The 12,707-nt window shown below is 39.6% G+C and overlaps 1 protein-coding gene across 1 annotated transcript; it reads left to right on the top strand.

The window, feature by feature from the left end:
- The first annotated feature begins 623 nt into the window (after positions 1-623).
- On the top strand, positions 624-11,524 carry lactbl1a (lactamase, beta-like 1a). The gene is made up of 6 exons (XM_059332993.1): positions 624-732; positions 3,218-3,321; positions 4,005-4,162; positions 5,232-5,452; positions 9,221-9,326; positions 10,246-11,524. Exons 1-6 carry the CDS (start codon positions 627-629, stop codon positions 11,222-11,224), a joined length of 1,674 nt encoding a protein of 557 aa, XP_059188976.1. The 5' UTR covers positions 624-626; the 3' UTR covers positions 11,225-11,524.
- The last annotated feature ends 1,183 nt before the right edge of the window (positions 11,525-12,707 follow it).

Genomic DNA, 12,707 nt, shown 5'->3' with positions numbered 1-12,707 from the left:
CCTGCTGGCTTCTCCCTGCTGGACCTCACAGGGAATGAAATTGTGGATTTTTGCTGTGTGACGATGAAGACTGACACTAATATACGAGGAGACATCTGAGGCTTGTTTCCCTCCTTTGGTGAGTAGAATCATCTGTTCCACACTGTAAAAAATGTTTAAAAAACTGTCAAATTGCATCAGAAATAGGTCGTAAAATTAAATATTGTAAATCACCGTAGTAGATACTTTTAATTACTGTAAATCAAAGAATAGTATAAAACTTTAAATTCTACCGCCATAAACTGTAGAAAACACACAGTTGTGCTGTAAAAATATAAAAGTTTCATGTAAAGTTAATGGAGAAATACCACAATGAAACAATTATCCTAAAAGTAATGGGATTATTCTGTATAAATTACAGTTTTTGCTGATATTTACATTTACATACGCTCACTGTATTTCTTACGGTGAAGTTCTGGCAACCACAGCTGCCGGTATTTCACCGTAAATTAAACAGATTTTTTTTTTACAGTGTACAGCTGCTGTTTCTAGCTACTTTGAGCTTGGTGTTGAGGTAAACTCTTTCTTCAATATGTTTCCTAACATGACTCTCTAGACGCCTCATAAGCAGCAGTAGAAGTAGCACGATGAAGGTGAAGTGGAACATGCTGGGCATGGTTGTCTTCTTCCTGCTGTCTGTGGTGATGACCTGCTGCTTCATATGGCAGTACAGGATGCCAAAGCTCAAGACAGGTAAAGTTCAGCAGGTTTACATCACATTTACTCCCTCAGAATACTCACACATATATATTTTTAAGACAAGCAGTGTAAGTTTCCAACCTGAAACTACTTCTGGACCTGGACCTTCCTCAGCCTCTTTGGTGGAATAGCTTGTTTGCAGGAGCTGCAGCAGGATTACACAAAGCTGGAGATAGGAGCAGCAGGATTAGCCGCCACGTTAAAGCAGATTTTGAGTCGTGCTGAGACAGGAGAAGGAGCAGGGTTGGATGTTTCTGGATAAAAAGACAACAGATACAGCTTCAGCTGCTTCTGTGTTGCATGTGATATAATAACATGCTGAGCCTGATAGGATCAATAAGTCACATCATAAAAACAGCTCAGCGTTGTGGGAAAATTAAAGCAGACTAACATATTTACAACTCATAATAATGAACATTGCACAATATGATGGTTTTACAGCTAAAATATATCCCCTACTTCCATTTACCACAAATACTATAAATTATGTTTTTAGCACCTTCATTGTTATTGTGTTTGTACTTTCAGATCATTTGCAAACTGCAGAATGTTCCTCATGTAAGACTTTTGGATCATTTACTGCATTATTAATAATGTATTAGGTATCAGATGCCAGTGTGCTATCACTATTAACTAATCGTCAAACTAGACAGTTTTTCTTCCACTTTTAAATCATGCTAGTCATTTACTGTTACATGAAGTTAAAAAAAAGATATCTATTGAAGAACTCAGCCATTGAAAGTGTTTCAGTTGTCGGGACCAAAAACCAAACTCAACTCACTGTATTGAGTTTGAGACAGAAGTTACAGAGACAATTTTATATATATAATTATTTTCTTATTTCATAATTTTGGAGAACAACCCCTATAAAAACATGTTTCTCTGTGTATTAGGTGAATATGCGTCATGCTCGTATTATTTGTGTCAGTTTATTTTACATTTTTGTTGAGTCAAGGATAACCAGAGAAAGATGCTCTGAGGTTAGAAAGATCTATTCCAACAGCAGCAAGTCAAATAAAACACAGACACATCATCAATAAAACATGTCCATCAGATGTTGCAGAGGATAAAAAGATCACAGCAGCAGCAGCAGTTATTGGAAGCTATGATTTGTTCCTCTAATGTAGGCTAAACAGGTCCTGGAACAAGCAACTGAGTCTAGAAAAAATGCCAAAAGGTTTAATTAGTACATATTTGATACATTTCTGCAAAAAAAAAATCAAGATCAAAAAGCTATCTGCAGTCAGAGCTGGGAGCTGCCAGCAGTCTCACTGTGCCTGTACAGTTAAAGTGAATCTCTACAGCAGTGACAGATAGAGGCTCTTATAGTGCTTCTAGTCTTCTGCTGCCACTCAAAGCACTTTATACTACAGACGAGCTCATTCACCGTTCATGCTGGCTGAGGCCTAAATGCTCTAAATCAGGGGTGTCTAACTCAAATACACAATGGGCCAAAATTTAAAACTTGAATAAAATCGCGGGCCAACATTGAACAAATAAACCTTTTAATATATACCAAACATGTTTTGCTTTAACATTTAATATGGAACCAGCAACGCTTATAAACATACAATATATAACTAAATAGTGCAGACATGCAAAATCAAATTTCAAATAAAAACACATCAATGTCATTCATTTATTAAATAAAAATCGTATGCCTCTTTTCTATTTGATCTGATTTAAATATCAAAATAAACTTTTTCAACAGGTTAATAAATTCTGCCTTTCTTTTCTCCATTTTTGGGAAGGGGTAGCTGGGAGACAGCTCTAGCTTGAGGTTGCTATGACGACTGTCACAGAGGAGCGTTTCTGGGTCCTGTCCTGATTGACGCGCCAAAACAACAGCAGGGCATTGTGGGATTTGTAGTATTAGCTGTAAATGCGCCGTATAATACCGGTGGGTCAGCTTTTATAGTACAATAATAATATAATAATTTGGTATTGCCTCGCGGGCCAAATAAAATTACACTGCGGGCCAATTTTGACCCGCGGGCCAGAGTTTGACACCCCTGGTCTAAATGGTGTAAATGGTGTAAATGGTGTAAATGGTCTAAATGGTGTAAATGGTGTAAATGGTCTAAATGGTGTAAATGGTGTAAATGGTGTAAATGGCGTAAATGGTGTAAATGGTGTAAATGGTCTAAATGGTGTAAATGGTGTAAATGGTCTAAATGGTGTAAATGGCGTAAATGGTGTAAATGGTGTAAATGGTGTAAATGGTGTAAATGTTGCCTCCTGCCACCATCGATGGGAGCAATCAGGCTTCAGGATCTTGCCCAATACATGATGCTTCGACATGTTTAGGCTGCCACGGACCCTGTATTATGTCGACATTTTTGTGTATTTTATTCATGAATTTGAGAGAAATGTAGGAATTGTTACACTAAATAATGCAACAGATGCAATATGGATGCAATGTATTCACAGAAACGTTTCACCGGTGTTTCACACATGACAAGTGGACATTTTTCCACAGAAGTAGTTGTGGAGCGACAGGCAGCAGAGGAGATGTGCCCTCTGTTCCCCGACCCCGTGCCCCTCAAACACCCCATCACGTCTCTGAGGGTGGCCTTAGAAAGGGTAAATACCTCTCAGCTCATTCTTCTGGTTCATATTAACCTCCTGGGACCCTAACCCTAACCCTAACCCCTATTTAATTCTGCTTAACTATAACATGTTGTCCTCAGTAGTACACACTCTAGAAAAAGCACAATACATCAATCAGTGTAAAAACCAGATGGCAGCACCTTGCTGAAGTCAATTAACAGCTTTTACCCAGACAAAAGTGGACCAGGTACAAAATCTGATCAGATTTTATGGTTAAAACTTCTTTATTTGTGCTTAATAATGTTTGTAGTTTTATATTCTGTGCAAGTTTGACTATTTTTAGCAATAGCAACAAGCTACGATACTGCTAATCCGGAAGTACTCATTTGAGAACGAATAGACTTTTACTATCGTTCTTCCAAAGAGAGGGAGTAAATGTAAGGAAATAAAAGTTTTATACACTGGTGAATTAATTATGTTATACAGTAAAATTAACCGATTTGTTTTTTTTCAAAAACTACTTCCTGTTCAAAGACATTGCTTAGTTTTTGTACTTATCATGTCCTACAAATCCATAATATCAAATATCTAGGAGAAACTAACAATACATACCAAACAGAAGCTTGGCTCTCAGGAGGTTAAGATGTGTTATTCATATTAAGATGTGTTATTCATATTAAGATGTGTTCAGGGTCTGACTGAAGCTTCTCCAACAGATAGACGTACTGATGAGGTCGAGCCTTCACACCGACAGGCTGCCGGCCATATCAGCCATCGTGGTTCTGAACGACTCGGTTCTGTGGAACGGAAACTTTGGCAAGAAGAACATCAGTGACCCGTCCTCACCGGAACCTAACGAGTACACCGTGTACAGGTGAGATTCATATGAAATATTACAGCAAGAAAGGGAAGTGGTGATCTGTGTAAATGCCAAATAATTATTAATTAATATCCTCAGCGAGTCCATACTATTGAACAGGTGTCTCAATATACATATTGATATTGTGCCAATAAAACATATATTACTCTTGTCAATAACTCTATTAACCCTTTGATGCACAACATGGGTCAAAAATGACCCGCATTCATTCCCTTCATGTTATTTATTGCTGCTGTGTGTTTCTGTGCTCTATCTTTTGATATCAACTTATTTTATGATTGAATATTCCAAGTATTCTTTAAATATCTTGTTTTGATAACAACAGATCATTTTGCTTCTCATAATTTATGAAGAAAAAAAGTTTTTGTATTATTACATAGCTAACAACTTGGCTAAGTAGCTTGCTAAGCTAACTACTTAGCCAAGAAGTTAGCTTAACAAGCTACGTAGCTAAAAAAAAATGGATATGGCTCATTTTTCACCCATGTTGTGTATTAGAAGAGTAGTGACAGAAAAACGTATTTTATTTAAAAACGAATAAAGGAAAACATAAAAATGAAGATGTATGATGATCAAAAACAAACTAATTGAGGAAAACCTGAAATACTGAATGATGAATTATTGCAAAGATATAGAACATAAAAACTCTGTCTAGTTTCTTTCTGTTCTCACTTTATGTAGTTAGTTAGTGACATACAATAAACAAAGTTAAAGATTAATTTGACTGAAAGCATGATATAATAATAATAATAATAATAACTTCTGACACCTGACAGGCGTTCTCCATCTGAATAATAATCATTCAACAGGATGTAACCTGCAGTCTAATTCTTCTATTGGATTGCATTTGATCTGAGGCTTACAGTCAGAATCAGGATTAGTCCTACATTGTATTCAGTAATCTCCATATAGGAGCTGTGATCAATGATACTGAACCACTCAGTGAATGAGGTGCTTACATCTAATCTGTGTGAGGATGCTATGCATTATTAAACCAGAATACATTTATTTAATCAATAAACATAACCACTCGTTTCCCTCGTGTCAATCACTATAATTGCAGAATTGCGAGCCTCTCAAAGATTTTCCCCACACTGATGCTGTACAAGCTGTGGGAGGACGGCCTGGTGGGCTCTCTGGACGACCCTCTGGAGAAGTACGCCGATAACTTCACCATAAAGGACCCGCTGTGGAGGACTGGGGGCCCAGCAGGGTCCCCAGCCAGGACCCTCGGCAGCCGGGCCCCGGCCCTCACGCTGCGCAGGATGGCCAGCCAGCTCTCTGGTAACACAACATTTTAATGAATGAATGAATTTTATTTTAGGCAAGGGCAATTCGGACACAGGGCCATTCAAAGTGCTTTACAGGGGCAAGATTAAAATACATAAAACACATTAGAAGACATTTAAAAGCTAATTTAAAAAAAAGGAAAAAAAGTGAATGAATAAAACATTTAAGAGCGAATGAATAAAAATTACAGGTTAAAATGGAAACAGAAAAGTCTTCAGACTTGATTTAAAAGAGCTGAGAGTTGCAGCAGACCTCAAGTTCTCTGGGAGTTTGTTCCAGAGATTTGGTGCATAAAAACTAAACGCTGCTAGGACAGACAGTACAGAGCCATTAAACATTGCAACATGAAACATGAGACATGAGAAGATGGTTGAACAAACAGGCTTAGCAGAGTCGCTATATTTCACCCGGCTGTCCGTGAAGAGACCTGGGTAGGCAAGATGTTTTTGTAAGATTAAAATGTCTTGTTATATTATCAAAATAGCAATTTTTGCTAAATTTAAAATGCTTTTTTGATATTATAAAACAGCATTCAGTGGTTGGTTGGGCCAACCTTACCTTGATGGTAGCGCCGGTGCAACTGGCCACTTGTGTAACTGTAACCCCTTTAAATGACATCTCAGACAGATCTACGAGGCACTCGAAGGATGGTTGAGAGCAGGCGGCAACCTCCTGGTCGGAGCAGGGAGGCAAACCAGGAAGTGCCTTAAACTGCATTCTACCAAAAATTCAGGCAGGGGGTGCAAAGTGTGGCTGCAAAAACATTTCTGTCCATTCATTTCAATGCAAAATGACATACTATTACCTCAGAATTTTTTTTAGGACAACACTAAGGTCCCAATCACTACTAGAAAATCATCAAGACAATTTGATGTCAATAGTTCTAATAATGGCCCCATTTAGAAGAAAATAGAAGATAAAGCATCGTATGATTTGGGGCGGGGCTACCTTTGATTGACAGGTCACTGACAAGGCGAGCCGTCACCAGGAGAGAAGCAGAACAATGCGTATCCACGGCAACGTGTCAATAAAGTTATATATAACGTTATATAGATATAAAAGAGGACGTTTAGCGGTTTGGTCTCATAACTTTGACCCTTTCACTGTATTTTCACTTAATGACAGTTTATTTGAACGTTTTGTTCAGTAAATGTCTTGTTCAGTGTTTGGTTGGACTAACAGACACTCCAAGGAGTCGCTGCTCAGTTTTCTGAGGTCAGAAAGATACATTTTGTTTTTGTTTTTTTGGCAAAACTACCATCCCAGCTAATGCTCCAGCTAATGCTAACATGAATTATCAGCAGCTTCTCTCAGTCAGGTTGAGGTGTAGAGAGGCTGTAGTCAGTGATCAGATCCCTCTCCTCCTCCACAGTCCAGATATGGTCATGCTTCCTGTATCGGAAACAAGATGGAGACACAAGATGGTTGATTGTGATGTGCAGAAACATCCAATATTAGCAAAAAAATTGCTCTTCTTGAAGTGCCAAATTCATAACAAACCTGTTGCATTGTGTAAGTGAGGTTCCACTTCCTGTCATCACATTAAATCACAGGCAAGTAGTCCAGCAGCAGTGTAGACTAATGTAGTCCAGACTGTCCTAGTCATGCACCTCCTGTAAGGACACGTCCCTGCACCCACTACAACACCTCAGCTAACCCGGGCTCACGGTAAAAGTAAGAGAAGCTATCTTTACACTGAGCTGAGTCCAGATATAGCGCTAATCAGCTCTGTGCGCTCAGAATGAAAAGAAGGGATTAAAAGAGGGGGAGGCCCTGCTTAGAGTACAAGTCTATCTGCATCAGTAATTAGAGTTCATCCTGAGGGAAACATTAATGTTTGTACCAACATGCATGGCAAAACACTGTCATCATGGCCCTGCAGGAAACACCAGGGCATCTCCAGAGTCAGAAGTAAACCTTGTGAGGGAACCATAAATGTCCTGGATGAAAAATAAGAGGCTTAGCAAAGTTATTAACACACATCCTGTCTCAGGTATTTTAGTCATGACCAAATTCATCTAGCCCAGAAACAGACAAATCTTCTGTCCCATATTCAGACTGATCTCCAATCAGCTGACCAGTGCAACTCACTAAACCACTAAACCCAGCTCCAACTGTCAAACTAGGCAGCTGATCAAATATTCACAGGCATTGTGATTGTCACCCTCTATGGTACGCATTATAAAGAAAATGTTTGTGTTTTTTGTTTTAAAATAGACTAAATAAACATAATCTGAAGAAATTTTATATTTATTTATTTATTTTTTGTGGAAGTTTTTGGGGTTTGTTGTCCGTAGCCAACATTGTACCATAACGGTGCACAAGTGAAAAAGAAAGTTTTTTAAATTAATTTTAACATAATTTATTTAATAAACATGTGTACAAGATTCAGTAGCTTCAACAGGGTACAATACATAACATTTTAAATTTAAAAACATTATAAAAGGAACCTTTTAACCTGTTTCTTGTCTGAATGTTGCCTGTAGGAAACATTGAACCATTGAACCAACGACCCACTGAAATGAATGTCTTGAACAGTCTGAGTGTATGAAACTATCAAAAATTAAGGTTTACTCTCCTATCAGTAGGAATATATTTTTTCCAGATAGAAAATGGCCAGAAAATGACGTTTTGAGTGATTTGTGACAAATGAAAACATTGCTATTAGTTCCCTCTTCCAGTATCCAAGTATTCCAAGTATCACATCACTCAAAAACATGCATTCTAGAAATTTGACAGACCAAAAATGTGTATGTTGCCTGAGGTCACCGTACCATAGAGGGTTGAGATAAAGTGAGAGGGTTCAGACTAATACGATCGGTCAACGACTCTAAGGCTGAAAGGAATCAACTGAATCACTTGCATCACTAGAAAGTCTTAATGTGGATCAACCCAGTCCATTTATTGAGGAATATCATCCTTAGATTTAATCATACTGGTATAAAAAACAAGTGTTTGGCATATATAACCAAACAATATACTGGTGATATATTTACTCCATTAAAGTGTCATCCAAGTACAGACAGAAACTGCCCACATGTTAAATTGTAGCCACATGCTCTAAATCAGCTATTCTCAACCTTGGGGTCGGGACCCCAATTGGGGTCGCGAGATGATTTCTGGGGGTCGCCAAATCATTTTGGAAGTCTTTTTGGACACTCAATGTCTTTTTTTTGGTCATTTTGTGTTTTTTTTTTGTCATTTTGTGTCTTTTTTGGTCATTTTGTGTCTTTTTTTGATCATATTGTGGTCAATTTGTGTCTTTTTTGGTCATTTTGTTTCCTTTTTTTGTCATTTTGTGTCTTTTTTGTCATTTTGTTTCTTCTTTTGTGTCATTTTGTGTCTTTCTTTGGTCACCTGATATAAAAGCTGATAGTCAGGAATGATCAGCCTCACGTGTGACTGAAAACAAATGATGACATTCAGACTCACCTACTTTCTTTGACTTAAACATATCCATAATAAAAGTTACATACCAGATCATGACAAGAAAAATCTTTCTTATAAAAGAAGAAAGTTGATTGTCATATCTACAATACAGATTTATTTAGATGGTACATCAGAAAACCAGTTTTGCAATATAAAGCTGGCTATGAGCATAAGCTCCTTATTGCTGCATATATTGACAGGTTTGTTGCTTGCATGCTTTTCTAATACATACAGAATAATGGTCACGCTAAGTTCTTCCACAGACACAGTATCTGTGGCATAACTTCATGTTAGTCCACAGATTCACTTGTTTTTTATTTTATATTTCCACAGGGTTACCCAGAAGATTAAGGTCCACTAATCTCCTCTGGAGTGGAGACACAGAAGCAGCCCTTCATTTGTTAAAGGACGATGTCCTGGTGGCAGATCCCGGCAGCAAGTGAGCCTCTGTTTCCTTCTTGTGTTGACCTTTTTGTTAACATAGTCTAGACGGATTTCAGAATAAAGGCCTCCTATAAGAAGTGAGGAGCATTTATGGGTACAAGTCAGGAACCAGCCTACCTTACATATCTCAAGGGTGCTGAGTCCAAAAAAAATGGTTCCCAAGCAAAAGTTTGAGTTTTTGACCTTCTAATTTGTATCAAATGGCCACCAAATTGCCCATCTTGCTCAGTGATTGGACCATTTCCCCTTAGTTTTATTGTAAGTAGGCAATCAAAGATGAGGAAATTAAGTTTCTGGATCTATAGTCTAGAGTCAGAGCAAGGATATAGTGGAGGCTCAGTGTCTTTTTTATGCATATATATATGCAAATTACCAACTGTAACATTTAAAAGTGATATTGATTGAATATTTATGTCGGCCTCAAAAAACTGACACAAATAATGTTTAATTTCACCTTAAAAGTTGGTATTTTGCATATATATATAAATATACATACATAAAAAAGACACTGAGCCTCCACTATATCCTTGCTCTGACCCTAGACTATAGATCCAGAAACTTAATTTCCTCATCTTTGATTGCCTACTTACAAAAAAACTAAGGGGAAATGGTCCAATGACCAACGGCGGCCATTTTGATATGCAAATGAGAAGGTCAAAAACTCTAAATTTCGCTTGGGAACCATTTTTTTTTGGATTCAGCACCCTTGAAATAAGTAAAGTAGGCCGGTTCCTGACTTGTACCCATAAATGCTCCTCACTTTCACTTTTTGGACGATTCCGTCTAGACTAACAGTGGTGTCTTTAAACAATCTGTGTGTTTCTGTGGTCTGAGAGGAGAGAGGAAGGTGATATCTTGTTCTCACCACAGGGAGTTTATGAACATCTGTGACATTAACGTCTGTTTTCCCTCAGATGCCACTACAGCAATGTTGCTTTTTCCTTATTGGCCAACATTTTGGCCCAGAAGGTGACAGGCTCAGACTTTGAGAGTTGGGTATCTGAGAACATCCTGGAGCGGCTCAGCATGGAGGACACGGGTTTCAACATTAGTCCGGCCGTTCGGAGGCGGATGGCGGTGGGCGTGTACAGCAACGGCCAGCCGGCTCCGCTCTACGACCTGGGCTGGTACAGACCTGCAGGCCAGATGTACTCCACAGCAGCTGACATGGCCAAGCTCATGATGACTCTTCTGGGAGCGTACGGTGGGACCCTGCTCCGCCAGGACACCCTGAACACCATGCTGACCCCGGTGTTACGCTGCCACAGCGGCTACTTTGCCAACTCCACCGGGACGCCGTGGGAGGTCAACGAGCAGGACGGCTACGACGTGGTGAGGAAGGACGGAGACCTGGACGGGTACGCGGCCACCCTCTCCCTGGTGCCTCGACTCAAACTGGGCCTGGTGGTCCTGATGGCGGGGGTCCGGCCTACAGATCGGGACCTTGTGCGGCAGGCCTACAGCTATCTCATCCCTGCACTGAAGAGAGCGTTCAGGGAAGCTCAACGAACTCTCAGACCGCCGCCGAGCCCAGCTCCATATGTTGGCTTCTTCACCTACAGGAATATGACTTTCTATGAGATCAAGGTGGACTCAGATGGGGTTCTGGTCATGCAGCAGTTTGGACCACAGGTGGACGCGACTGTGCCGTCCAAATACCGAACTATCCGGCTGGATTACCTGCAGGACAGAGTGTTCCGGGTGGTGTTTGAGAGCCCGTACCCTTGCAAGCTGAAGGTGAACAGTGCTTCTGTCTCCCTGGAGGCACAAGACAGACAGCTCTTCAACTTTTACCTCTTCAACAAGAAAGGTGTTTCTCCAGGGTTTGATTCTCCAGGACTCAACACTTACAGGGTGACCAGGATAGCTGGCAGGCCGTACTTCACTGTATAAAGGAGCATTCAACTCAGGTAGAACTGATGCAGTAGCAAAAATATGGCAGTTTTCATATGACACTGTCCTGCTGCAGTGGACGTGATTCATTCAGTATTCTAATATTATTTATTTAATACTCTGTTTATAATATCAATTATATCATTTCGTTTTCCTTGAACTAGCACAAGCAAAGCAAAACTGGTGACATTAGACATGTTCGCTTACCACAATGTTGCAGTTTTCCTCTTTAACCTTTAAGTGCCTACAGTGTGACCCAGAAAGAGAAAGAAGTGGTCACGAAATGTCAAGTGGTCACGTTTTTTTAAGATTTAAGATTAAAATCCAGCAGAGAAGAATGGGAACATACTATGAGCAATAATGATGTTACAAGATAATATGCTGAATAAAATCATACGGTATAAAAAGTGTCAATGAATTGGTGTTTTTTAGTTTTTAACTGAACCTTTATTTAACCAACCACAAATAATTATTTACAATGGCAACGGAGGAAAAACAAAACAGCAGCTACAAGACAGCAAGAACTGGAAGCAGCAGACAGAATATTATACTATAATACTGGGAATATTAGTGGGAAACAGCTGCATGTAGCAAAGTCCTGAAGGCTTACTGGGAGGTCGGTTTGTCCAGTTTTTGTTTTTTTTGCAGATCATTTCGGTCTTTGGCCATTTGTTTTGATCATTTTCTTCAGAATATGGTGAGCAGAACACGTCTTGTAGGCAAAATATGTAGTCAAGTGATAAAGTGGGGGCTAAATCCTCTTTGATTTTTTAAAACTGTAGTTTCTAATTAGCCCTACTTAGAAAATTCAGATTGATTATTTAAAATAAAATTTGATGCAATTGTATTTATAACAAGGACTTTAATTTGGGGGGTGCAGTGGTTAGCAGGAGGGGTCCCCGTGTCCTCCAACAGTCCAAACACATGCAGCTGAGGCTAATTAGTGGTGCTAAATTGCCCGTAGGAGTGTATGACAGCGTGAATGGTTGTCTGTCTCTATGTGTCAGCCCTGTGATAGTCTAGCTGTCCTCCAGCCCCCCTGGAAGAGGGGTTACTGGTAATGGATAAATAAATGAATGCTAATTTGGACTTTTTTTTTTTTTTAGCCCATACTCATTACCAGATTGTTTACCATTAACTGACAATTTTGCAGCCAAGTCCCAGTTCACCTGTTGGGGGAAGATAGAGGCTGCAGGTTTGTACCGTACAGCCACGACTTGCACGCACTGTTGTCAACACATGCAGTCTAGAAATCCTCCACTCAGATCTCATCTCGCTGTGCCGACCTCCACCTGTCAGTGGATGACACATTTCAGCCTGGAGGCAGCAGGTGATGCTGGGGAAATCACATCTCATCAGGACCATCAGGACCATCAGGACCATGTGTTCCTGCACCAAACTGCAGCTCAGGAATGCCTTTCTGCATTACATTCAGGTGGGAGGTCCAACATGTGGCCCTCTGGATTCACCATCTGCCAGGACA

This window comes from Centropristis striata, chromosome 5 (genome assembly GCF_030273125.1).
Source record: "Centropristis striata isolate RG_2023a ecotype Rhode Island chromosome 5, C.striata_1.0, whole genome shotgun sequence".
Taxonomy (NCBI): domain Eukaryota; kingdom Metazoa; phylum Chordata; class Actinopteri; order Perciformes; family Serranidae; genus Centropristis; species Centropristis striata.
This window is presented reverse-complemented; position numbering and strand designations above follow the sequence as displayed.